General features: G+C 45.8%; 2 protein-coding genes across 4 annotated transcripts in view; one reads left to right on the top strand and one right to left on the bottom strand.

Moving 5' to 3' along the window:
• The window catches only part of fzr1a (fizzy/cell division cycle 20 related 1a), a 72,503-nt gene extending 49,901 nt beyond the window's left edge, over positions 1-22,602 (bottom strand). The window contains exons 1-3 of one of the 2 annotated variants that reach the window (XM_072482531.1): positions 22,432-22,547; positions 8,050-8,110; positions 6,994-7,108 (exon numbers count right to left, since the gene is read on the bottom strand). In XM_072482531.1, the coding sequence (XP_072338632.1) occupies positions 6,994-7,062 (69 nt within the window). In that variant the 5' untranslated portion in view covers positions 7,063-7,108; positions 8,050-8,110; positions 22,432-22,547. Of the gene's footprint in view, positions 1-6,993; positions 7,109-8,049; positions 8,111-22,431 lie in introns of both variants that reach the window. The other variant, XM_072482530.1, reaches the window with a different exon arrangement.
• Positions 22,603-22,771: 169 nt separating this feature from the next.
• Positions 22,772-26,291, top strand: LOC140395105 (uncharacterized). 2 transcript variants are annotated; one of them, XM_072482532.1, is made up of 2 exons: positions 22,772-23,170; positions 25,020-26,291. In XM_072482532.1, the coding sequence occupies exons 1-2, from the start codon at positions 23,009-23,011 to the stop codon at positions 26,133-26,135; spliced, it is 1,278 nt and encodes a 425-aa protein (XP_072338633.1). In that variant the 5' UTR covers positions 22,772-23,008; the 3' UTR covers positions 26,136-26,291. The 2 variants fall into 2 exon arrangements, with proteins under 2 accessions (XP_072338633.1, XP_072338635.1); XM_072482534.1 differs by lacking the exon at positions 22,772-23,170 and adding an exon at positions 23,179-23,518.
• The last annotated feature ends 1,141 nt before the right edge of the window (positions 26,292-27,432 follow it).

A 27,432-nucleotide genomic window follows, 5' to 3' on the forward strand; every position in this document is an offset into this window, starting at 1 on the left:
GGAGCTGCGCCATGGGGGGGCAGGATGGTTCTACAAAGTGCGGGGTTTCTTTTTCTTTTCCCGCGCCAGAGAGATGATGGCGGGAAGATAGGCGCAAGGAGGATGGGAGTTCCTCACACGGGGGGGTCAAGGAGAGAGCTGGAGAAGCCAGGGTCAGTTGAAGTCAGCTGACTTTCGGAAGCAATATTTGGGGGGGGGGGGGGGGGGGGGGGAGAGTAACCATGCTAGATGGGGATCTAGCGGGGGGGGGGGGGGGGACAACTGGGTTGCTGCTGCTGAGATCGAAAAGGAGCTGGTAAGAGAAAAGGTGGTCGAGGCGGGAATGCACCGCCTGGGGGACGGGTGGGTGCGTGGGACCGGGACGTGGGACTGGCCCAGAGAGGGTGATGGCTAGTCGACAGGGGAGGGGGGCGGGCAGCCCCCCAGTCCGGCTGATCACGTGGAACGTGAGAGGCCTAAATGGGCTGATTAAGAGGGCCCGAGTGTTCGCGCACTTAAAAGGACTGAAGGCAGACGTGGCCATGCTTCAAGAGACGCATCTGAAGGTGGCGTACCAGGTTAGGTTAAGGAAAGGATGGGTGGGACAGGTGTTCCACTCAGGGCTGGACGCAAAGAATAGAGGGGTGGCCATATTGGTGGGGAAACGAGTGTCATTCGAGGCTAGGAACATTGTAGCGGACAGGGGGGGCAGGTATGTGATGGTGAGTGGCAGACTGCAGGGAATGGAGGTCATGCTGGTCAACGTATATGCCCCGAACTGGGATGATGCGGGATTTATGAAGCGGATGCTGGGACGTATCCCGGACCTGGAGGTAGGAAACCTGGCAATGGGGGGGGGACTTCAACACCGTGCTGGATCCAGGGTTAGATAGATCTAGATCCAGGACCGGAAGAAGGCCAGCAGCGGCCAAGGTGCTTAGGGGGTTTATGGACCAAATGGGGGGAGTGGATCCGTGGAGATTTGCCAGGCCGCTGGCCAAAGTGTTCTCTTTTTTCTCCCATGTCCATAAGGTATACTCCCGGATAGATTTCTTCGTTTTGGGAAGGTCACTGATTTTGAGGGTGGAAGGAACGGAGTACTCGGCCATAGCTGTTTCAGACCATGCCCCACATTGAGTGGATCTGGAACTAGGAGAGGAGAGGGAACAGCGCCCACTCTGGCGACTGGATGTGGGATTATTGGCGGATGAGGGAGTCTGCGGAAGGGTGCGGGGATGTATTGAAAGGTACCTGGAGGCCAATGATGATGGGGAGGTCCGAATGGGGGTAGTATGGGAAGCGCTGAAGGCAGTGGTCAGGGGAGAGTTGATCTCCATCAGGGCTCACAAGGGGAAAACAGAGGCCAAAGAGAGGGAAAGATTACTGGGGGAGATCTTGAGTGTGGATAAAAGATATGCGGAGGCCCCAGACGAAGGACTATATAGGGAGAGGCGAAGACTCCAGACGGAGTTTGACCTGCTGACCACAGGGAAGGCAGAGGCACAGTGGAGGAAGGCACAGGGGATGAGATGTGAATATGGGGAAAAAGCGAGTCGCCTGTTGGCCCACCAGCTTCGTAAGAGGACAGCGGCGAGGGAAATAGGGAGAGTTAGGGATGAAACGGGAACTACGGTGCGGAGAGCAGGGAAGGTGAATGAGGTGTTCAAGACCTTTTATGAGAGGTTATATAGGTCCCAACCCCCGGGGGGAAAAGAGGGGATGCAGCAGTTTCTGGACCAACTAAGGTTCCCGAGGGTGGAGGAGCAGGAGGTGGCAGGCCTGGTGGCGCCAATTGGGTTGGACAAGGTGACCAAAGGGCTGGGGAACATGCAGGCAGGGAAGGCCCCGGGACCTGACGGGTTCCCGGTGGAATTTTACAGGAAATACGTGGACTTGTCGGCCCCGCTGCTGGTAAGAACCTTTAACGAGGCCAGAGAAGGGGGGACTCTACCCCCGACAATGTCAGAGGCTACGATATCACTAATCCTGAAGCGAGATAAAGACCCGCTGCAATGCGGGTCTTATAGGCCTATCTCGCTTCTGAATGTGGATGCCAAGTTGTTGGCAAAAGTGCTGGCAATGAGGATAGAGGATTGTGTCCCGGGGGTGGTGCACGAAGATCAGACAGGGTTCGTAAAGGGGAGACAATTGAATGTCAACATGCGACGGCTATTGGGGGTGATAATGATGCCCCCAGCAGAGGGGGAGGCAGAGATAGTGGCGCCGATGGATGCAGAGAAGGCATTTGATAGGGTAGAGTGGGAGTATCTATGGGAGGTGCTGAGGAGGTTCGGGTTCAGGGAGGGGTTTGTCAGCTGGGTTAAACTCCTCTATGGGGCCCCAATGGCAAGTGTAGTCACAAATCGGCAAAGATCGGAGTATTTTCGACTACATAGGGGAACAAGACAGGGATGCCCGCTGTCCCCATTACTGTTCGCACTGGCAATTGAACCACTGGCCATAGCGCTGAGAGACTCCAGGAAATGGAGAGGGGTGGTTAGAGGGGGAGAGGAACACCGAGTGTCACTCTATGCAGATGACCTACTGCTGTATGTGGCGGATCCAGTGGGGGGGGATGACAGAGGTTATGCAGATATTGAGGGAGTTTGGAGATTTCTCGGGATATAGGCTTAACATGGGAAAGAGTGAGCTTTTCGTGATACACCCTGGGGACCAGAGTAGAGGGATAGATGGCCTGCCGCTAAGGAGAGTGGAAAGAAACTTCCAATACCTGGGGATTCGGATAGTCAGGAGCTGGGGAACCTTACACAGACTCAATCTGACTCGGCTGGTGGAGCAAATGGAAGAGGATTTCAAAAGGTGGGATATGCAGCCGCTGTCACTGGCGGGCAGAGTGCAGGCGATTAAGATGATGGTCCTCCCGAGGTTCCTATTTGTGTTTCAATGTCTCCCTATATTGATCACTAAGGCCTTTTTCAAGAAAATAGATAGGAGCATCATGAGCTTCGTGTGGGCAGGGAAGGCCCCGAGGGTAAGGAGGGGGTTCTTGCAACGTAGCAGGGACAGAGGGGACTGGCGTTTCCGAATTTGGGCGACTATTACTGGGCCGCTAATGTGGCAATGATCCGTAAGTGGATGACAGAGGGAGAGGGGGCGGCGTGGAAAAGGCTGGAGATGGCGTCCTGTAAAGAAACGAGCTTAAAAGCGCTGGTGACGGCGTCACTTCTGCTCTCCCCGAAAAGGTTTGCCACGAACCCAGTGGTGGCGGCAACATTAAGTATCTGGGGGCAATGGAGGCGACAGAGGGGTGTGCTGGGAGCCTCGGTGTGGTCCATGATCAGGAACAACCATAGGTTTGCCCCAGGGAGGTTGGACGGAGGGTTCCAGAACTGGCACCGGGCAGGAATTAGGAGAGTGGGAGACTTATTTATAGATGGGACGTTTGCGAGCTTGGGAGCACTAGAGGAAAAGTATGAGCTGCCGCCGGGGAATATCTTTAGGTATATGCAGGTGAGGGCGTTCACGAGACAACAGGCGAGGGAATTTCCGCTGCTCCCGACACAGGGGATCCAGGATAGAGTGCTTTCGGAGGTGTGGGTCGGGGAGGGTAAAGTGTCCGAAATATACCGGGAGATGAGAGAAGAGGGGAGGAGCTGGTAGAAGAACTGAAAGGAAAATGGGAAGAACAACTCGGGGAGGAGATTGAGGAGGGTTTGTGGGCTGATGTCCTAAGTAGGGCAAATTCCTCTTCCTCGTGTGCCAGGCTTAGCCTGGTCCAATTTAAGGTGCTACATAGAGCACACATACCGGGAGCGAGGTTGAGCAGGTTCTTCGGAGTGGAGGACAAGTGCGGGAGGTGCGGGGGAAGCCCGGCGAACCACAAACGCATGTTTTGGTCGTGTCCGGCACTGGAGGGGTATTGGAGGTGAGTGGCGGGAGTGATCTCGAAGGTGGTGAAGGTCCGGGTCAAGCCAAGCTGGGGGTTAGCTATATTTGGGGTAGCGGATGAGCCGGGAGTGCAGGAGGCGTAAGAGGCCGATATTGTGGCCTTTGCGTCCCTAGTAGCCCGGCAAAGGATTTTACTCATGTGGAAAGAAGCGAAACCCCCCCGGCGTGGAGGCCTGGATAAACGACATGGCAGGGTTCATAAAACTGGAGCGGATGAAGTTTGCGCTGAGAGGATCGGCTCAGGGGTTCTCCAGGCGGTGGCAACCGTTCCTCGACTATCTAGCGGAACGTTAGGGGGAAAATAGATAGCCAGCAGCAGCAGCACAGAGGGGGAGGGAAGGGGGGGGGGGGGGGAATTGTTTTTGTTCTAGAGGGGGTGAAGGGGCGGGCAGGGGGGGGGGGGGGGAGCACCATTTTGTGTTATGTTGTTAGTTCACTATTTTATTTAAACCATGTTATCTATCAGTTATCATGTTACCGTTTTTGTTGATTTGTAAGGGGGAAAAATTGTGTTTGAAAACTTTAATAAAATATATTTAAAAAAAAAGAAAAAACAAGAGGTCCACATTTCACGTGTGTTAAGAAGAAAAGGGCCTTGTAGCCAAAAACCTAACTATTTCTTCTTCCCATTCTTGCAAATACTGATTGATTAATCTTACCCCATATGTCACCATACATCCAAACTATCTATAGGTAGAAATAATCAGTTCATTGTTTGAATACAAATCAAAAGTATGACAAAGTTGTCTTTAATGATGATGTACGGGAGGTAGCACAGTGCGTAGCACTATTGCATCACAGCTCCAGGATCCCATGTTTGACTCCCAGCTTGGGTCACTGTCTGAGCGGAGCCTGCACGTTCTCCCTGTTTCTGGGTGAGTTTCCTCCGGGTGCTCTGGTTTGCTCCCACAAGTCCCAAAAGACATGCCGTTAGGTAATTTGGACATTCCAAATTCTCCCTCTGTCCCCGAACAGGTGCCGGAATGTGGCGACTAGGGGCTTTTCACCGTAACTTGATTGCAGTGTTAATGTATGCCTACTTGTGACAATAAATATTATTATTATTTGACAAGACTCAGGATCTCTCTTCTAGTCAACTTTAAAAATATATATTTTTGTGCTCCTTTAGATGATATAGTGTTGATACCAGGCTCACTTTACTTAAAATCTTGAAAAAGGATTTTGCCATTGATACACTGGCAAATCCCTCCAGCTGCAGTATCCTGGCTTCATACAGCTCAAGAAGAAAGTTCAAGATATTTTTTAGAAAAGAAAATAGTTATTTGTCCCGTTATTGATTTATATTGGTTCCAGGTGGCACGGTGGTGCAGTGGTTAGCACTGCTGTCTCATGGCACCAAGGACCCAGCTTCAAACCCGGCCTCGGGCCACTGTCCATGTGGAGTTTGCACATTCTCCCGGTGTCTGTGTGGGTCTCACCCCCACAACCCAAAGATGTGCAGGGTAGGTGGATTGGCCATGCTAAATTGCCCCCTAATTGGAAAAAAAATTTAAATAAAAAACTATATTGGTTCCTAGAGCCTTGATAGATGCCAAATTCTACATGGTCACAGTCCATCAAGATGGTTAGAAACTTTTTAACTTAAAGAGTCGACGTCAAATTGTCAACCGGACTCCCAAATTAAATAGCGAGCTCCATTTACTATGTACCTACTTTCATTGATTCCTTGGCTGTAACAAACAGATTGAATTTAATACAACTTTACAATAATATGGACACCTAAAGTCAAAGTCGCTGCTCTTCTTCATATTCCAATCTCTGTTACAGCCATCCGATTTATTATTCTGACGTAGATTTCAATGATAGAGCTCAGTCATAGTTAATCAAAAGATCGAGTCCAAGACTCCACATCCACAAGTGCCTTGTGCATTAATGTTCTCTATTTTTCATTTTACATCAAAAGCACTTGGACAGAGTCGCCACAATATTTATTGTGGGAAAATTAAGGCTCAGTCAAGAGAACCTGTTCAATTTTCAAACTTCAAGGGAGCAGTAGTCATATAGTCAACTATTCCTTAGTTACTTCACCTCAAAATGTCACTGTTACCACTTTGCTACACCAGTTTTTAATTTTTTAGTTAATACTTATTGCTATTTTCATTAAATTTATTATGGTCATAATAAACTAATGCCAAAAATGCTATGATCTGACACAATTTTGCTTACACTAAGCTGACTGGCATAAAATAGCTTTTAAATTAAAAGCTCCTGAACATCATTCATAGATAAACCCAGCCTCATTTGAATTATCATTACCATGGTCATCAGCATGAGGGTGGCACAGTGGTTAGCATTGCTGCCTTACAGCGCAGGGACTGGGTTTGATTCTGACCTTGGGTGACTATGTAGACTTTGCACAATCTCCAGTGTCTGCGTGGGTTTCCTCCTGGTGGTCTGGTTTTCTCCCAAAGTCCAAAGGATTGGCCAGGCTAAATTTTCACTTCGTGCCCAGAGGTTAGGTGGGCCTAGGCAGGGTGCTCTTTCAGAGGGTTGGTTCAGACCCGATGGTCCAAGTGGTCTCCTTCTACACTATGTGTTTTCTATGATATACGTAACTAAAGTTAACTAGGTGGGGTTGACAGTTCTATTGATTTAGTGTCAAACCACATCCAAAAAATAATTTCCTCCTATATATTAATCATTCATTCAACATGGTCATCAGGATTTTAGCACAGTGCAAAAGCTGATATGTGAAATTCTCACACTAAGTTAACTTGAAATGTGAGGAACCCTCAATAGTAAAACTATAAATTTGTCCTGAAAAATTTGGTTTGTATTTGGAGTGAGTTTAGATTGAGAGCATACACTTAAGCAAAGGGTAATGGAGCAGAAAGGGAGCGGAGTTCATGGTCTAGTAACACCAAGATTCCACATTTCCTGACTCAGCATGAGATGACAGCGCCAGAAGTTGATGAACTGGAGGCTAGACATTTGGAGGTGCTGAGATTCAGGATAGCCATGGTTTCACTGACATTTTACTAGATGAAATGTTTGTACACCAAGTGAAAGACACAGCAAGTCGGAGAAAAGCAAAAAAAGGAAATCAAACCGAAAAATGAAGCATCAATGAAACTCAGCACTTACACAAGGGACCATGTTTTCGTTCTGAACATTAATTTGTCGTAAAAGTCTTCGTTCATAGTCCTGATCCATAATTAGGTGAGTTGAACTTTTATTGAGGCTTAATCTGGAGTCAGTTCTAAAACCAGGGAGGAAAGAAACAACATCCAATTATAAACATGTAATATGCTGTGCAACTTTTATATTTGTAGTAGCCATGATAAATATACAATTATAAAACAATTCATTAATTGGAATTCAAATAAATTACCATTTAGAGATTTTGAATCAGAGCTTTGACACTACACTTTTTGAACTGACGGTACAGAATGAGTTTGACTGCTCATCTGATGTGATGTTATCAGTGTGCCTGATGAAAGGGGTTCTGGTAACATATCTGAAAGTCACTGTCCAAGGTTCCAAACTGTAATGTTTCCGTTAAAAAAAAACTTTTTAAAATGTTTTCACTTTTTTTGAAGAAAGCTCTTATGACAGTATCAAGCTCATCATTTGGGACCAATAACTTGCACTTATTGTTGCTTTAATGTAAAAAGCATTCAAAGCCATTGCACATGGTTGGCAGAGTAAAACTAAATCAGGATTGATAGGGAAACAAACATTGTGCCATGAAGGATAGATTAGGTTACGCCCAAACAATTTAGATGTACTTTGAAAAGATAGACTTGGAACAAGATTTATTTTTAAAAAGGAGATTTTCCATATGGTCAGAGTTGGAAGTGAAAGGTTCATCATCTCCTCAATATCAGGAAAGGTTGGTATCAGGGAACAATGCTTTATGATTGAGATTATAACACTTTGTCGTGAGCGTGGTACGAGCTTAATGCGCGATATTTTAAGAATTGTGCAAAAAAAAAAAAAGGAATTTTGGTTTGGCATTATTGACACCACTAATTATGGTTATTTAGAATGTGAGATTTAGCAGCGAAACCTCCCCCAGCAGAATGCATTATTTATTATAGAATCCTACACAAGATTTGTTTTCTGATTTGTTTTGAATAGAATAACAGCATTCAACGTGCTCGTTAACCCAAAAAGATAAAACAGGTGCTATCAACTCACACTTCATCCAAGATCAAAATCCAGAAGAATCTCCTTCACGGCAGTATTCCAGCCCAGCACTCTACAACAAACCACAATATTCTTGTACAGTACTTGTTGGAGGTTTCATCATTCAGATGAGATCAAAATGTTAAATCGCTGTTGTTCAGGTGGACATAGACAATCACAGTGCATCATATGAGCACATGAGAGTTGTCCTGCCAGCCTACCACATTTTCTTCAAACACCATTAATATCTTACACTTCTTTAGGACTTTACTTTGTTTAAACTTGTGATTGAATCTGCTTACATACAGACTTCTGGTGGCGTCTATGAAGGAGTAGGTCGCACATTTGGTGGCTCCCGCTCAGGTCGGACCTTTGGATCATTCCCCCCGATATTTTGTCGGACTTGATTTGGTAAATTGATGTCGGAGACAATTGTGAAGTGGATTCCTACATCAGTGTACGGAGAGGCAGACCAGAAGTGGTCGCAAATAGGCGAACAAAGAAGGCTTGGGCTGAAGCTGCAGCAGGAGAAAGCATGGCGGACAACTGGGGTCCTGGCTTGACGACCCAGAGGTCGACGGAGCAGCTGATACAGGAGGGCTTCGCCAAGCATAAACAGGAATGCTTGGACCCGATAAAGGAATTGATTGCGCGGCTGGAACTTAGACTGGATGCTCAAGACTGGGCGATCCAGAAAGTGGAGAAGGCACTGATTGAGCAGGAGGAACATCAAACAGCAGTGGAGTTGGAGGTGGGGATGCTGAGAGACCAGCAGAAAAGGCTCCTGGAGAAGTTGGAGGACCTAGAGAATAGGTCCCGCCGGCAGAACTTGAGAATCGTTGGTCTCCAGGAGGGGTCCGAAGGAACGGACGCAGGGGTGTACATAGCGGGCATGTTCGAGAAGTTACTGGGGGATGGGACGTTCTCCCAACCCTTGGAGATGGACAGGGCTCAGAAAGCCCTCGCGAGGAAGCCGCGTGTGGGGGGGGACCCCACACCCTCCCCTCCCCCTCCCTCCCCTCGCGAGGGCAATGGTGGTGAGATTCCACAGGTACTTGGACAAGGAGCGTATTTTATGGTGGGCCAGGCAGACACCGAGCTGTAAATGGGAGAATAGTATCCTGCGGATCTACCAGGATCGGAGTGCGGAGGTGATCAGGAGAAGAGCGGGGTTCGCCCAGATAAAGTCGACCAATTTCAAGAAAAAGGTTAAGTTTAGACTGCTGTATCTGGCCCATCATTGGGTAACGTATGAGGAGCAACATTTTTATTTTGAGTCGCCCGAGGAAGTGATGGACTTCGCTAGAAGGAAAGGGCTGGTGGCGGACTGAGGTCTTTGAACTTTGCTGCAGCGCTCATGTTAAAAAACAGTTTCTTGTCTTTCGGACGTTATTTGCAATGCCTTCTGTATTGATCAGGGGCTTGTTGCAGAGCTGTGCGAGCTAAAGTTTGCATTTGCCTGATGGGGGATGGAGGTGTGAATGTTAGATGTTGGATCCTGTCTTTGGTGTTTTTTTTTCGTGTTTTTGTTTCCGGGCAATTGTGTTGGGATTGTTTTTCTTTTGCATACATTATAGTTAGTGGGAAGCTGGAGGGGCTGCTGGTGGTACTCATGAATGTGTACGCGCCAACTTGGGATGATGTGGAGTTGATAAAGAGGATGTTGGGGAAGATCCCGGACCTGGATTCGCATAAGTTGGTCATGTGGGAGGACTTTAACACAGTCATCGACCCTGGGCTAGACCGGTCGAGCTCAAGGACAGGCAGGGTGCCAGCAATCGCAAAGGAACTTAAGGGGTTTATGGAGCAAATGGGTGGGGTGGACCCATGGAGATTTGGGCAGCCGAGTGTGAAGGATTTCTCCTTCTACTCACATGTGCATAAAGTGTACTCACGGATTGCCTTTTTTAATTCTGGACAGGGCTCTACTGACAGGGATAGTGGACACGGGGTATTCGGCGATCACAATCTCAGATCATGCCCCGCACTGGGTTGACCTACAGGTTAGCAAGGAGAGTAACCAGTGCCCACACCGGAGGCTGGACATGAGACCTTTAGCTGATGAGGTGTGTAGGCGGCTGAGGAAATGAATTCAGAACTATCTGGAAGTTAAGGACACGGGTGATTTTTTGGCGGCGGTGGTCTGGGAGGCATTGAAGGCGGTGATTGGAGGGGAGCTGATCTCGATACGGGCCCACAGGAAGAAGGCAGACAGAGCAGAGACTGATAAAGGAGATACTGTAGGACGACAGGAGGTATGCGGTAACCCCAGAGGCAGGGCTTCTATGGGAGCGACAGAGGCAATGCCCTTAAAATGGGAATTCCAATTAGTGAAGGGGGAAACCAGAAAACGTTAGAGGTCTTGAAAAAGGAGTGTGCATTCAAAAAACGCGCAAGTAAAGACAGGGAAGGCTCGGGTCAAACAAAAAATGGGCTACGTAGTTCAATGGCTGGCCTTGCATTGACAGAAGATGAAGAATTAGACAATTTGACATGGTCGGCTAGGGTTCCGACTGCACCAGTAGCATTGTCTGCACTAATTCCGGAACCACCAGAGTATCATAATTTATATCCAGTCACTGCTCCCCAGATTCAAATCATGCCAGCCCCTTCGGTACCATCTTCACTGTCTGAGAGAGAAGGGGGGCTCTGTTCCACAAGCCCAATTAGCTCTAGGACCCGATCTCGGACAGCGAGAGAAGGGCCTGATCCTATCCAGAAACAATCACGCATACCACCTAAATCCCTTCGGACCGATAAGGAGGGACAGAAAAGTCCGAGAACAAAGGGAGAGGATAGGAATGGTTCTGAGGAGATGGAGCTCCCTCTAGTGACAGGGAGGGACGAAGTCTTGGAAGAGCCAGAGGAAACAGCTAGAGTGCCCCCTGGTGAGACTCAGACAGTTGCCGATTAGGAAAATACCAAACCCTGACGCTGTGACGGCGGCGGCCCACGATAGATGTTTATTTCCCATGGAGACCCAGTGAGATGATGGCTATTATGGCTGCAATCCCAGACAGAAAAAAATCTCTTGCTGCTTTCGTGGATCATCTGAGAACTACCATCTCAGCTTATCAAGCTGATTCTAGGGACCTCTGGGTTTTAAACCCAGCAGAGTACCGCAATCATCTCAATCACTTGAATTATGCTAGCCACGACGCACTGCAGCAGGCCCATGCGTTCGACGATGATAGACGGACACAAATCCTGAATGCGTTGAATAACACATTTCAAAAGCCCATAAACATTTCTGCTATGTTAGACCTCAAACCTAAAAAGACTGAAGAGCCAGAGGAATTTCTGGAACGTTTTAATGAAATCTACCGTGGGCAGTCAGGCGACTTGCCACATCAAAATGGTCAGAATTCCCCTCAATATTGTGCTATATTAATGCATTGACTACCACCTTCCGTGGCTACTGCCATGAAATGTAATAACATGAATTGGACAGAGAACGACCCTTCCCAGATGGCCAGGACAGTCAGATTTTATTGGAAGGAGGGTGTAGGCCAGGAACGAGGCTCAGTTACAAAGATTAAGACTGAGTATGTAATGAAAAAGGATGATCTGAGACCCCAACCAGCGGTAGATACGGTGGCTTACCAGCTGGAACCCCAATATTGTGACTTTGGGTGGGTGGATCAGCGAGGGGGAGGATATCAACACACCCAAATGGACCCTCAGCTCCTCTTTATGGCCCACCGTATGTACCAACAGCTTTATAACCGCCGCCCCCTCTGAGGGGCCATTGGTCTACTGGGAGAAGAGGACGGGGCAGATATAGAGGGAACAATGCATGTTTTAATTGCGGCCGTGCGGATCACTGGCAACAGGAATGCCCCTTTAAAAGACAGGCAGCAGAAGGAGGGGGTACCCACCAAGGGGAGGACAGACGAGATACACTGACTTCTCCCAGGCAAACCCTTTCACAACACAGGATTGACTAGCTAATTTAGTCATAAGGACTCTCCAATCGGACAGGGAACCTATTATTTCTCTGCAGATAGGAGTTCAACATCACCCATTTGTAATCGACACTGGAGCAGCCATGTCTTCAGTGCAATCAGAACTTCGACTACCACTATCTGACCACATGCAGCATTTGTCGGGGTTCCAAGGACAGGTGTGTGTCTATTTCTGAACCTGTGACAGTCACTTACGAGAATAAGTCTGCAGATCATCAGTTTGTAGTGACTACTGGATTGGACTGTAACTTGTTGGCCCGAGATTTCCTGTGTATGTTCCAGCTACAGCTAGAGTGCGGAGACGAAGGGGTAACGGTTCAATCATGGAGGATGAGACAACAGTGCTATATTTCTATCACCCCCCAGTGGTGGGCGTTAGACATTGAACATTCACTGCATCACGTTACCCTGGCCTATGACAGAACCGGACAAAACAGGGAGTTGGAGGACAAATACCGGACGTTAATTGGGACCGAATGGCCATTCAAGGTTACAGCCACAGTCACGGGGAAAGAAGGTATAGCTGATTTTGTTACAATACCACCACATTTATGGCCACAGTCAGCTTCGGTAAGCCCTCATATTACACGTTAGGTCCACAACCAGTACCATGCCAGGGATCTGGGGCCTATGGTAAGGAGGGCAGTGGATCATTCGGATCCAACAGAGTACGCACTTCAAGTCACGCCAGACGTCACTGCCATAAAATATTTTGAAGTCCCTGAAACGCTTAACACTCGACTGCAGCATCACCGGGGACGTGATGTTTTGGAATATGTCAATCCACAGTTCTGGGCGGAATACTCATCACAAGAGGGAAAGACAAATGTTACACCTATTAAGGTAACGATTAAGGACCATGTAAAGCTGCCTTCCATTCAGCAATACCCCCTGAAATCCCAAGCTGCCCCGTCAATAGACAAATTAATCCGAGAGCTGTTGCAACAGCGTATTTTGGTCCCTTGCCAATCAGAATGTAACACCCCCATACTTGCTGTGCTAAACCAGCCAAACCGGACCAGTACCGATTAGTACAGGATTTACGTTCAATCAATGCCATCGCACAGCCGTTACATGCTCTCGTCCCTAACCCTGCCCACATACTGGCTCAAATTCCAGCTCAAGCCCGGGTTTTCGCCATAATAGACCTTCAGCACGCCTTCTTTGCCCTCCCACTTGCAGCTGAAAGCCAATATTTGTTTGCCTTCACTTACAATGGACAGCAGTATACCTGGACCCGACTGCCACAGGGGTTCGTCAATTCACCTACGCTCTTCTCCAGATGTCTGCAGACCCAACTCCAGGCTTTGGCATTGGAGCATGGTTCCACTCTAGTGCAGTATGTAGATGACATATTGGTAGCGAGTCCCGACGAGCCCAGTAACAGGGATGATGTGATCCAGCTATTAAACCAGCTATCCTCGTTGGGTTTTGTTTCACAATCAAAGGTCTTGGTGGCTCAGACAAAGGTCAAGTTCTTAGGAGTTTTACTTACAGCCACAGAAAGAAGTCTTGAACCCAGTAGGATTGAACCAATATGCCAATTCCCCGCCCCTACCATAGCCAAGGAGGTCCGTCATTGACTGGGTATGGTGAATTGTCGGCAGTGGATACCAAATATCGCTGTCAGACGCCTTACACTAGTAAAGGGGGGAATTTTACTCTCACCACTGAGGCACTCGAAGCCTTCCGTTGCCTGAAGCAGGCCTTGTTACAAGCACCGGCCCTCGGGAGGCCCTTGTACGACCGACCATTCCAGATATACTGTACTGTTCTGGAAGGATGTTCAACAGCGGTACTCACCCAGCAACATGGTGACAAGCACCGACCCGTAGCATATTACTCTTCCAAACTCGACCCAGTGGCGTTGGGTCACCCTGTTTGCACCCAGATCTTGGCAGCGATATACAATAGTTTGCAGGCTGCTGCCAATATTACTCTCCAACAGGATATTACGGTATATAGCTCCCACTCGGTAATCGCACTATTGGGGCAACTGCAGACTCAGCATCTTATCGCAGCTCGTCAGAATAGGTATAAAATATATCTTTTGAACAATCCACGTCTGACATTTAAATACAGTACCACTATCAATCCAGCCTGTTTTCTTAGCGGTCCCCCTGTCCAGGAGGACGCACTTGGGCCACGACTGTTTAGCCTTGATTCAGGAAACTACCACAATAAGGGACGATCTGAGTGATATTCCGTTAGAACAACCTGACATGATTATGTATGTTGATGGCAGTGCATTAATAAGCCCCACTGGCCGGAGACTGTCCAGTTACGCAATCGTAGATCAGGATGGTCTGATCCTAGAAGCGGCAGCTTTCCAGACCCCTTATTCAGCCCAACAAGCCAAACTTTTTGCCCTTACCCGTGCATGTATACTTGGGGTACATCGTCGGGTAAATATTTACACTGACCCCCGATACGCTTTCGGGGTAGTTCATGACTTCGGACAGCTCTGGAAGAATAGGGGATTCCTTACCTCGCCAGGCACGGAAATATCCCACCGGGGTTTAGTTAATGACTTACTACAGGCCCTCCTTATGCCCGCGCAGATTTCCGTCATTTAATGCGCTGCCCATACAAAGGGTAAGGCCCCAGTTGACGTTGGTAATGAACAAGCAGATTGTGCAGCGCGGTCAGCCGCGCAAATTCAGCAAGTGATGGTGCCTAAAATGTTAAGTCAGACTAAACGATCTACTATAAATATGTCTGCTTCTGACAAGCCAATGCCAACCATCCAAGACGTCATAAGGTTACAGGAGGACGCTCCCGAGAGTGATAAACAAATGTGGAAACGGTTAGGTTGTACATATGATTCTGTTTCCTCTTTATGGACCACGCCAGCACATCAGACTTGTATGTCTGATGTACTAGCTTTATGGGTCGTTGAATGTGCACACTATGCAACTCATTGTGGGGGACTAGTGATTTGTTGCTGGACACTTGGTGGCACCCTAAAATGCAGGGGTTGGCCCAGAGCATCAGTAATCGGTGTTTAATTTGTCAGCAATATAACACTGGCAAAGGTATCCCTTGTGGTATGGGGCAAACCCCGTTGCCCAGTGGTCCCTTTGAGACGCTCCAAATGGATTACATTGAGTTGGAAAGGTGTCAATGTTATAAATATGTTTTGGTCATTGTGGATGTGTTCAGCAGATGGGTTGAGGCGCATCCGACAATCGATAATAAAGCTGCTACTATGGTTAAAGTTCTGATGCGGGAAATCATTCCCCGGTACGGTATACCAGCTCAGTTAAGTTCTGATAACGGGCCTCATTTTATTGGACAGATTAACAAGGAGTTCTGCTCCCAATTGGGCATACGCCAGCAGTTACACTGTGCGTACAGACCGCAGGCGGCCGGGTTGGTTGAGAGACACAATCAGACCCTCAAAACTAAATTGGCTAAATTAAGAGCAGACACGGGACTGACATGGCTTAAGTTGCTCCTCGTTGCCCTCTTCCAGCTGCGAGTTACACCTGCGGGACCGGCCCGGCTCTCTCCTGCCGAGATTCTTTATGGCAGGCCTCTTAGAACTCCCTGGAGCCTGCATGTTCCCAGACTGGTTCAGTTTCACCATATGACTGAAGAGATGACCACCTATGTTCTAGCCCTCACTCAGGTCCTCAAGGAGCTCCATAGCCAGGTCCGCGCGGCTTACCAGCCACCGCCCCCATTACCTAGCTCACTTTCAGTGCAGCCCGGTAGTTATGTCATGGTCAAAAATTGGACTCGGAAAGGGTCGGAGCCGCGATGGGAGGGGCCCTTCCAAGTTCTCCTTACCACCCCCACAGCAGTTAAAGTGGAGGGGCGGAGTGCTTGGGTCCACCTCCACCACTGTAAATTGGGTCCACCTCTACCACTGTAAAAAGGTCGGTTACTAACCTGCCTCCCTTCCCCAGTGCTATTTTACAGGTGTGGAGCATGATGCGGTGGCTACGCACCGCCTGTGTGATCTTCGGCCTCACCTCGCTTAGAGTGTCATCGGCGACGGACATGGAAAAGGGAAACATTATCTACATTTGTAACCCCAACCAAACTACAAGGACATTTTGTTTATGCAGAGGTGATGTTCTTCGCTGCCCCCATATACAAGGACATGGTATCGACTCAGGGGAGGTCATCAAATTAACGAACAATGCAGGACACATGAAGCAATTGCACCGGTCCCGGCGATGGGAAGGGAACATTACATGGACATTGCCTTGTTTTTGGAGTACACGTAAATTTGATTTTGGATGTGTTACGATTGGTGCGATAAAGGTAAAACCAGACCGTCAGGAGAGAGTAGGAAGAGGTTGTGGAAGAGAGAGGGGGACTAGAGAGAGGACGGGGCGTGTAAGCAGGGGAGTACAACTAGAACGTAGGTTATCAACATACACTTAATTCATTTAGAGGCCAAACTGAGGAAAACCCGGGTAGTATGAATCTCTTTTACCAGATTTACCACCGCTTGTATGGCCAGGGCCGGGTTGTCTGCTACCTGAACCCCACAGCGGTGTCTAGGTTATTTTCTGTTTCACCACTTTGGGGCACTCCCCAAACGGTGGTTCATTGTCAGCGTTCCCAGCCACCGCCCGAGCAAGTCACTCTTCCTTACGATTCGGTTTCAGCACCACCGGCTATTTGCCTTCCCCTTCCTCGGGTTAATTCCCACTCACAGTATGATAGGCTGCAACGGTGGAGGGCGTACATACCTAGTCATTTCACTCCCAATAGGGACTCCCGGTCGTACGAGAATTATTTCAGCAGTGAAGGATACGGCTGTTTGCTGGTAGAGGTGGAGACGAATATAACATGTCTGTTCCCCACCTGTACGGACAGGAGGTGTCATATCACCCAGGCGTCTGGCCAATGCGTTTGTTACAACACCACCTGCGTTCCATTGAACGCCGGCCTCCAGCTCCTTTGTGGCTGGGTGAATGTCTCTCATATCACTGTTGGGACTAGGGCTTTCCGCATTGCTAGGCGGCCCGAATGGGCGTTTCAAAGCTGGATAAACTGGGCTACTGGGGGATCCCTACGCAACCGATATACTGATTGTGATGCTAGCCTGTACACGAAGCAAGGATACTACTTTTTATTTAATGGCACAGCGACCAATGTTTTGTCACCCCCATTTCCCCGACAAATTGCTATTGGGACTCTAGTCCCTACCAGTCCCCTGCCCCTCGGCATGGATGCGGCATAATCAGTTAGCACGCCGGGCAGTCTTAGCTGAATTCTACGAGAACTGGAAAAAACCTCAGGTTCTCGCACCCAACCGGGGCCACTCAGCCAGGTGGGGAATTCTGAGCGTCTTGACACTGGGAGGTGTGGGGGGTTTCTTGGCGGTCAGCGATAGGAATTATTTTATTTGTGGCCTTACCATCTTGGGAAATGAAACTTTGGGAGCCCTTGGGACAATAACCAAGGAATTGTCTCAGATGTGGTTGTTTGCAATGCAGAACCGGTATGCTCTTGACTATCTTCTGGCCCGTGAGGGTGGGGTATGCGCCATAGTACAGGGCAAGTGTATCATGGGAGTTCAAGACTTAACTGCTAACATCACTAAATTTATGGATCGCATACGGGATCACCTGGATGGAATGCAGGATCCTGGCTCTTGGGGTAACTGGGGATTTGGAGGTTGGAAGGATTGGTTGATAAATATGGCCATGTATTTAGCGGTGGCTATTGGCTGCATCTTTGTGGGCCTGGCCATCCTTAAATGCGTGATGGGTAGAATGCGGGGTGCACTGGAACAGATCAAAGCCCTTAGAATCTTGGCTGTTAAAATCCACGAGGGTGCAGCGGATTTGGGGGGGGGGCTACTACAGGAATTGGAAATGCAGCGACAAATCTTTTTAGATGACGGACCGTAGCTATGGATTGAATAGTTCGGTTATCATGAAATGATAAAAGGAGGGAATGACGAATGTGATATAAAATAGTTACTTTAGAGATATTAGTTACTGTAATGTAGATATAGGCCGGTCTAATTCTGTTAGTTCACAGACAAAGGATTTCAGAATGCATGGCAAGCAAGGAGGAGGGGTGTCCAGCGAAGGAGGAGAAAAGGATGCTGGGTAATAGGAGGCCAGAAGAAGGGATGAGAAGTGAGCCAATTAGGATGTATGGGCAGGTCAGGAGGGGTATACACATCATGTGCCAGGCTCAGCCTGATACAGTTCAAAGTCGTTCACCGGGTTCACATGACAGTGGCTCGGAGGAGCAGGTTCTTTGGGGTAGAAGATAGGTGCGCAAGGTGTGCGGGAGGGCCAGCGAACCATGTCCATATGTTCTGGGCATGCCCGAAGCTTAGGGGATTCTGGCAGGGGTTTGCGGATGTCACGTCCAAGGTATTGAAAACAAGAGTGGCACCATGTCCAGAGTTTCGGAGTGACGGAAGACCCTGGAATCCAGGAGGAGAAAGAGGCAGACGTTCTAGCCTTTGCTTCCCTGGTAGTCCAGAGACGGATACTATTAGCTTGGAGGGACTCAAAGCCCCCAAAGTCGGAGACCTGGCTAACTGACAAGGCTAGCTTTCTCTGTCTGGAGAAAATGAAGTTCGCCTTGAGAGGGACAATGTCAGGATTTGTCCTGAGGTGGCAGCCGGTCGACTTCTTTTGGGAAAATTAACCGTCAGCAGAGGAGGAGGGGGGTCAGGGTTTAGTTTAGAGTAGGTTAATAAAGGTGGGACCTGTAAGGGAGGAAGACGGCTTTCGCACTATGTTTATATTTTCATGTACACAGTTTGTTGTTATAAAACCATAAATACCTCAATAAAATGTTTAGGAAAAAAAAGAATCTGCTTACATACAACAGCAATAAGACTTATTAAAATGGATTCAGTGGCTGTAAAATGCTTTGGTAAATCCCAAAAATGTTACTCACTAATTAGATCCTAAATATTGGAAGCTAGTACAATTAATAAATCAGTACAAACTCACGATGTGAAGTTGATTTTATAATTCCAAAGCTCTGCAGGCCCTTCCAGGTTATGTTCGACTCTTTCCACATGCAACAATAAATGATCAAGTCCTCAAATTCCTAACCCACCTCACTATACTATCTGGAATTTTCTTTTCCACAAATCTAAACCTATGCCCTCTAATACTCCCTTCTGATTATTCTTTCCCATGTCTGCCAATAGAATACCAATGCTTCAGTTTTATGCCAGTCTGCTTGCCCCACTCTATGTTCAAAAGACCCCTAAAAACACACATCACCCCATTTAATAAGTGATCTTATTTCACAAAAAATATACAAAACATTATGTATTGTTTTTTCACACCATGCATTTTACTAATTCAAATAGACAGCAAGATTTGTCTCACTTGTGAAAAATCTTGACTAGCATTACAATAGTAATCCCTCCTATTCATATAAGACAGTAAAGAAATTAAATAAATTTAATGCTTATAAAATTTTGTTCATGTATTTGGCAACATGCACTGACAATTGAGATCTATTGAACAGACACAGAAAGAAATATACAATTGAGGATAATTGGAAGGTGCTAGTACAACAAAGTATGCAGATCTGAACTTCAGGAAAGAAATTTCATCCTGAACTGACTGATGATATAATACCAAGTGCTGTTGAAAAGGTAGAAGGTAACAATCAAAATGAAGAAAGTACTAGAATTAGGATGTTCACATTCCAAAGAGATAGGTAGGTGGTATGCTTGCCAGATAATGTATGACAATCCATTTCACTTTGTTAAGAACAGTAGAACCAGAGGACATGGTCGGCATTTGAATGGTATTACGAGCCCAAACCAGGCCCTAACGGATACTAGACCTAAACCCTGGGGTTAAGACTGTGCAGAATGATTTGCCCCAGGAGTAATTACATGAAAAAATAGGGCTTTGGTATTTAAAAAAAAAAAAAACTTTATTATAAATACAATATTAAACTTTTAACTTCACACCTGAAAAATAAAAGCTTACCCCTTCACACAACTACACAATTTCCCATTAAACAATAAGAAACATACAGCTCTTAAAACATTAGCAGGGCATAGAGTAATACTTGCCGTATGGAACAGATTTTGGTCCTTCTTAGAAGCCCTTCAGACTCTCAAGAAAGCTCTGCTTTTAAAATATTATTACCCCTATTCTACTTGGAAGGAAAACTGCCTTTATATGTGGTCTAAATAATACAAGGGTTGCCAGATCAGATGCCACTTCTAAAAGCCTTTTCTCCAAAACCCGCTCTCTCTCCACAGCTTCTAAAAATGTCTCCCTGCATTCCTTGGCTCCAGCTAGTAATGACTGCATGTCCCCAAGCTAAAAAAACATATTCTCGCAGCAGGCTGCAAAAGCGCATTAACACCCCAGGGACCGCCTCAATTTTATTCATTTACGGGATGTGGGCGTCGCTGGCTAGGCCAGCATTTATTGCCCTTCAGAAGGTGGTAGTGAGCTGCCTTCTTGAACCGCTGCAGTCCCTGAAGTGTAGGTACACCCACAGTGCTGTTATGGATCCTGTTCCAGGATTTTGCCTCAGCACCGTGAAGGAACAGTGATATATTTCCAAGTCAGGGTGGTGAGTGATTTCAAAGGGAACCACCAGGTGGTGGTGTTCCCAGGTATCTGTTATTTTTGAGCTTCCAGATGGTAGCAGTCGTGGTTTGGAAGGTGCGGTCTAAGGAACCTTGGCATGTTACTGCAGTGCATCTTGTAGATGGTACACACGGCTGCCACTGTTTGTCGGTGGTGGAGGGTTTGAATGTTTGTGGAAGGGGGAGCAATCCAGTGGCTCCTTTTTCATGGATGGTGTCAAGCTTCTTGAATGTTGTTGAAGCTGCACTCATCCAGGCAAGTGAAGAGTGTTCCATTGCACTCCTGATTTGTGCCTAGGTACTCTCTTGTAGGTGGTCATTGCCTGGCACCAGTGTGGCATGAATGTAACTTGCCACTTGGCAGCCCAAGCCTGGATATTGTCCAGATCTTGCTGCATTTGGACATGGACTGCTTCGTTATCTGAGGAGTCGCGAATGGTGCTGAAAATTGTGCAATCATCTGTGGACATCCCAACTTCTGGCCTTATGCATCCCCACTTCTGATCTTATGATGGAAGGGAGGTCATTGTTGAAGCAGATGAAGATGGTTTGGCCCAGGGCACTACCCTGAGGAACTCCTGCAGTGATGTCCTGGAGCCGAGGTAATTGACCTCCAACCATCACAGCCATCTTCGTTTGTCAAACCACAGTCCATTAGCCTAGTCTGAAAATTGTATTGCTTGTTAATTTCAACTGCTATTCCCTAGAAGCAAAACAAAATCATTTTTAAAATAATGATCACTACAACCACACACTATACCTTCAGGCTGTGTTAACTCTTAAGCCAATATTCTTAAAATCTTCCAATCGTCACAAGGGGGGCAAATTCAAAACTAATCTGCAGAAACACTATCTCAGTGAGAAAGTATTTAACCTATGAAACAAGATGCCCAACAATGCCGTGGAAAACATTAGTATTAACTCACTGAAATGGAAATCAGATAGATTTCTAACATTTTGGGATACAATGCATAAATAATTTGAGACATGACATGTGGCATTGGGAAATAAAATAATTGGGCACTCCAAATTAAAAAAAGGATGGTAGAAATCTTGTTATGTTCAACGATGATTCTGAAGGTGGTAGTGAAGCAACTAAAAAGCCCTGATCTTTGCAAGTCACTTGTAGTGAGAGCAATCCTCAATTTCCTCCTTCAGGACATTCTTTGAAACCCATCTCTTTGGCCAAGATTTCGGTCATTTGACCTATTATGTCTGTCAGTAGCTCAGTGTCATGTTTTGCTTTATAATGTTCTTGTGAAGCACCTTGAGGTGTATTATTATATTTATATATTTACATAGCTCCTTTCATGCAAGGTGGGTGCTCTTTCCAAGAGCCGGTGCAGACTTGATGGGCTGAATGGCTTCCTTCTGTACTGTAAATTCTATGATTCATTGAAGAACAAATATGAACTAATAAAACACCCAAGGTGCTTCACAAGGACATTATAAAGCAAAACATAACACTGAGCCACTTAATGCCCTAGTCAAAGATGATCTAAACCACGGCATTAACCAGTCAGTGGTCTCAGTACTGCTTATAGGAAATGTGTGCGCGCAAATTGACTGCTGCAATTGCATACATTAACAAGTTACAGTATTTCAAAAGTAGTTATTTCACATTATTCTTAATCCAAATAAATCCAAGAGCACTCCCAAATCCAGCTACAAACGAATTTAAGAAAAAGGGGGCCGGGATCTACAAATCGAAAACAGTGCAGAGAAGAAACTTATCCATACCAGCCCAATACATGGTAGGTGTTGACCATCAACGCCTTTACAGCGAGTGAGGGCACCAAACTAGGCATGGGCACCAACAGTGGCCATAGTACAGAGTGACAGCGTTAACTCTACCTCCCATCTCCCCCGTACCTGCAATATCGGATTGTCCAACCTCGACAAAGGAGCTTAATGAAGATTCGCCCTCACATCATGCCCATACCACGGCTTCTCACCGAAATATTCTTTCTTTCTCCGCCCCCAGCCTCGTACCGAACCCTCCCACCCCCCCCGACCGAATTCCCTGCGGCTCCAACTTCAACTCCTCAGCCCCACAGACAATATGGCGACCGCACTTCCGGCGCCGGAACGACCGTTACTATTGTGACGTCACCGAGATTCAAACCACCACCGGAAGTGCGTTGTTGCCATGGCGACGCGGGAGGGCGGAGCGGTGAGGTCAGGGGAGGGGAGCCGAGTCACCATGGTTACGCCATCAACACCAGCTACATCGGTATAAAATAGAATAAACTTTCCAAAGTTCGGATCCCGCGGTTATTTTATTCTTTCCTTCCCTCAGTCACTCTAAAGAGGGAGCCCGGGAAGGGGGAGTTAGCGCTGAGAATCCCGTTCCATTTGGAAGATGGCGGGTGTTCCGGGGACCCCGAGAGGAGGGGAAGGGTGGGTGGGTGTGTGAAGCCGGACCCGAGCACTTCCCAGGTCAGTCAACATGGCGGAGGAGACGGTGCTGCCTATGATGTTTTTATTCCTATTTTTCTTAATGAAGCGCCGCGCCGAGTATGAGAGTGCGAACGTCGAGAGGAGGAACGACGCGCAGAGGAGGCTGAGATTGAGGCAGTATTTCCAACAGCGGCAGCGGAAAATGATACTGGTATGCGGAGGAGGAAATGGGGTGTTCAAAAACAAATGTGCGCGGCCACACAAAGGACAAAACTTTCACCGGCGTCCGCGTCTTTGGCCCCAGCTCCTGAAAACAGGGTTCGAATGACCAGGAAGAACCATTCAAAGCGGTGCCTCTTGTTCAAGCTCTCACACTTGTTCATGCTCACTCTATCTTGCTCAGCCATAGCCGAAACCCAACTGGAGTTTGTAATCCCAGACAGATTCGCAATGTAAAGTGAATGACTTTGGCGGGTAGCTGCATTTTCTTTTTTGTTTTGGGTCCGGTTATTTAAGAAAGGAGATTCTCAGATTATCGATACGATTTAAATAGCATCAGGTATGAAACACCAAGGCGACCTATTTTTTAAATACTCCGCAATAATGACTGAAATCGGGCTAGTTCCAGTCAGGTTAGGATTCTTTTTAAATAGTGAGTGGTTGGAACATTGAAGAAGCTCACCAGAAAGTGATGGAAGCAGCCCCCACAGCAGCTTCTGAATAGGAAAAAGGATTAATGTTGGTTAAGACGTAAATTAAAGATGTACATGCCTTTCAAAAAAACGGAATCGGTATCACGAACCAAATGGCCTCCTTCTGTCCTGTAGCATTCGAACCTTTCACAAATATCTACCCTGCAGATGTAGTATTTCTTATTTAAGGTTATTCAGAAACAGGGTGGACTGTGAATATGGATGGAAATTAAGTGCATAGAGCTACTAACGGCTCCGTTAGGATTAGGTTTAGATTCATTTTCTGTGTGCTAACTGAGGGCCCAGTTAAATTATAGTATGGGTGCACCTCTTAGATTTATTTCAGCTACTTTTGTTGCTATGTAAGCTATTGTCAGGCCACAATGTAGATAATTTAGTGCTACAATTGGCTGTGATCTAGAAGTAACTGGCTCTGACATTGGGTGTTTGAAATGAAAAAAAAAGCAGAAGCTTTGGATGTGAAGTTTCTTTGAATTTTAGACTGCATTTGTACACCAGAGTGGAAGAATATTGTCAATCACTCTGTTCATGATTGTTTTTTAAAGTTGAAAACTAATTATGCATTAAGAAATTATAGAACTTTAACGCTAAGCAAAAATTGCAAAGGCATTATTAAACCAGTTTGTATGTGAATCTAATTAATTTTCCCTCTAACCATAATTGAATTTTGATTGAAACCTTCATATTTACATTTGGAATGGAGTCCGTGCCTGTGGGAAATGAACATTCACACCAAAGTTTAATCCTGCTAATTGTAAATTTGGTTGAGTTTGAGAAAAAATAAATTCCATTGCATTAAATTACAAACAAGTAGTATACATCTTGACATTCTGCACTGTTTCCTAAGCAGGCAAATTCTTGTTGATAGGTCCAAATAGCCATTTTGCATTCCATGATTCTTTATATTCAACTTTTTATTTCTAAACAAAACTACAAAATGTGGACAAGTGTCTTCAATGAGCACATTCAAAACTACACAGCTCTATTACATTTTCTCGTGCAATTAAATTGTTTTAAATTAGGTTAACTTGTCCCCCTGGTATAATGATTAAAGACCACATATCCAGTGATTTAAAGCAAAAGTTACTTATTTTTAGCAATCTTGTTAATACGATATCCATCCAAGAGGAAATTTTGACTGTGATTTGTATTACCGCATATGATGCGTGTCTTTCATTTTGAATACCTGTATGATGTTTGTACACAGCATGCCTCAGCAGGAAATAGTTGTCAAAGTATATGGCTTTTATACTATAACTTTTAAATAAAGATCTCTCTCGAATCTTGCAGTATTACTGAACATTTAAGGAGTATAGTTGCAACAGTATTTTTCTTTGATGTTTGCAGATGGTGATGGCACGTGGAGGCAGCAGGTGTAACTGTCGCACAAGAATCTGGTGCAAGCCAAGAAGTTCGGACTGGTGGGAACGTGTGGTGATGAAGGATTTTCAGCCAAATGATTGGCTCGAAAATTTCAGAATGTCTAAGGAAACATTTTTCCATATCTGTAATAAGCTGAAACCCATGGTTTCTCGTCGAAATACCCACCTTCGTCCTGCGCTGCCCCTGGAAAAAAGAGTTGCAGTGGCATTTTGGCGACTTGCTACTAATGTAGAATACAGAACTATCAGTCATTTGTTTGGGATAGGCCGATCAACTGTTTGTAAATGTGTAAGAGAAGTATGTCATGCCATTGTGTCTCTCTTAAAGCCTTTGTATCTTAGGATGCCTTCTAATCAAGAATTTGAAACAATAGCTCAGATGTTTGACCGAAAGTGGGATTTTCCCCAATGTGTTGGTGCCATTGATAGTTGCCACATACCCATCATTGCCCCTCCACAATATCACAAAGATTACCTAAACAAAAAGGGATGGCATTCAGTTGTGTTACAAGGTGTAGTTGATGACACTGGGAATTTCTGGGATGTCTGTACTGGATTTTCTGGGAGTTCTCTTGACACAAAAATTTTGAGGAATTCAGATCTATGGAGAATGGCTACTGAAGGAAGATTGTTCCCTGACTGCTCCAAAAATATTCTGAGAACACCAATGAAATACCTACTGATAGGCAGCTCTTCACACCCACTACAGGAATGGCTCCTGAAGCCTTATTCAGAAACAGCAAAACTATCACAACATCAACTTGTGTTTAACTACAGGTTAAGCCAAGCTCACGCTGTGATAGATGATGCATTTGGACGGCTCAAAGCACGTTGGCAATGTCTTCTCAAGAGGAATGACTGTAGCCTTGAACTGATCCCAACAATGATCACTGCCTGCTGCATTCTTCACAATATCTGTGAAAAACATAATGATGGTTTCAATAATGACTGGCTGGGTGTTCTTGGACAGGAGGAATTTGCTCAGCCAAATCAAATAGTGTTAGATAGAACGGTTGATCGGCAAGCTGAAGAAATTCGTCAGGTATTGTCTACCTACTTTATGGGTCTAAAGGAAAGCTAAATGTTAGCATTTCAGTTTTAGGTTGTAAGAGTAGCATTTATAGAAACTGTAAATAATGTATGATAATTTTTCAATATGATTTTTGTCACTGACTAGGAATGTCTTGATATTGTGTACTGTTATGCCGTAGCAATAAAACACTTAATAATGGTAAAATCTATTTTATTTGTTCCTGCACATATATGGCATCTTGCAATAAGTTGGTTAAACTTGCAGCTGCTGAAACCTGAATAGCAGCTGAGATTCATCCTTAAGAATATTTTATTTGTATGCTCAGTTCGAGAAATTTCTGTTTCAGTCAAGTTTGGTTTAACAACATCTCTATTATTTGTAATCGTGCTTTGTACAATTATTAGCAAAGTTCTTTAACCAGAAAGTTAAAGATTAGAAAATCAAAAGAACATTTGAATTTCTGGTGAGGATAAAATGAAAAATACAAAATGCATGAATAAACTACCAAACAAAAATATACAAAACACATCAGTGGATTTAGTAGATTAAGTTGAAAACTTTAAAAGAAATGAAGGAAAACACACAGGAAAGGTAAGAGCAAAGTTAGTTTCAGGAAATCATTTGTAAAGGATGGGGTTTGTTTTACTTCTACCACCAAATACAAACTACAACATGAGATCTTGAGGGGTCTTGAGAAGATGGATGTGGAGAGGATGTTTCCTCTTGTGGGAGAATGTAGAACTAGAGGCCGCCGTTTAAAAATAAGGGCTCACCTATTTAACACAGAAATTAGGCAATTTCTTTCACTCGGAGGGTTGAACGTCTTCATCCAAAGTCTTTGAATATTTTTAAGGCAAGGGGGTGATAGGTTATCTGAGGCAGGTGGAATGCTGATTTGACGTTACGATCAAATCAGCCATGACCTGATTAAATGCCAGAGTAGCTTGAGGGACTGAATGGCCTACGCCTGCCCCTTGTTTGTGGGCAAAAAGCTATTGTGTCAGGAGCTAAAATACAAATTAACCATGCTTGTATCATACTCGCTTTGAGACCCAATGCCTAGAGGAAGTTTAAAAACTTTATCTAAGGCAGTTCAGAAGAGTGGCTGATATTTGTTGTTGCAGAACTTGTTTTGACTTCATGCGTTTTTTTAAATGAGGTACACAACGAAACAAAATTTAAATTAGTTAAAGGAGCATAGGAGAGAAAACTAGATAAATTAACATTGCAGAAGGACATAAGCTAATAGAATGAATGGTTAGGTGACATATGGTTAATGGCAGAAAGATCTGCGTATTTCAAAGGTACAAGTGCAGGTAGAAATGGTCATGAAACACAAATGGAA

The sequence above is a fragment of the Scyliorhinus torazame genome, chromosome 18 (assembly GCF_047496885.1).
Source record: "Scyliorhinus torazame isolate Kashiwa2021f chromosome 18, sScyTor2.1, whole genome shotgun sequence".
Lineage (NCBI taxonomy): Eukaryota > Metazoa > Chordata > Chondrichthyes > Carcharhiniformes > Scyliorhinidae > Scyliorhinus > Scyliorhinus torazame.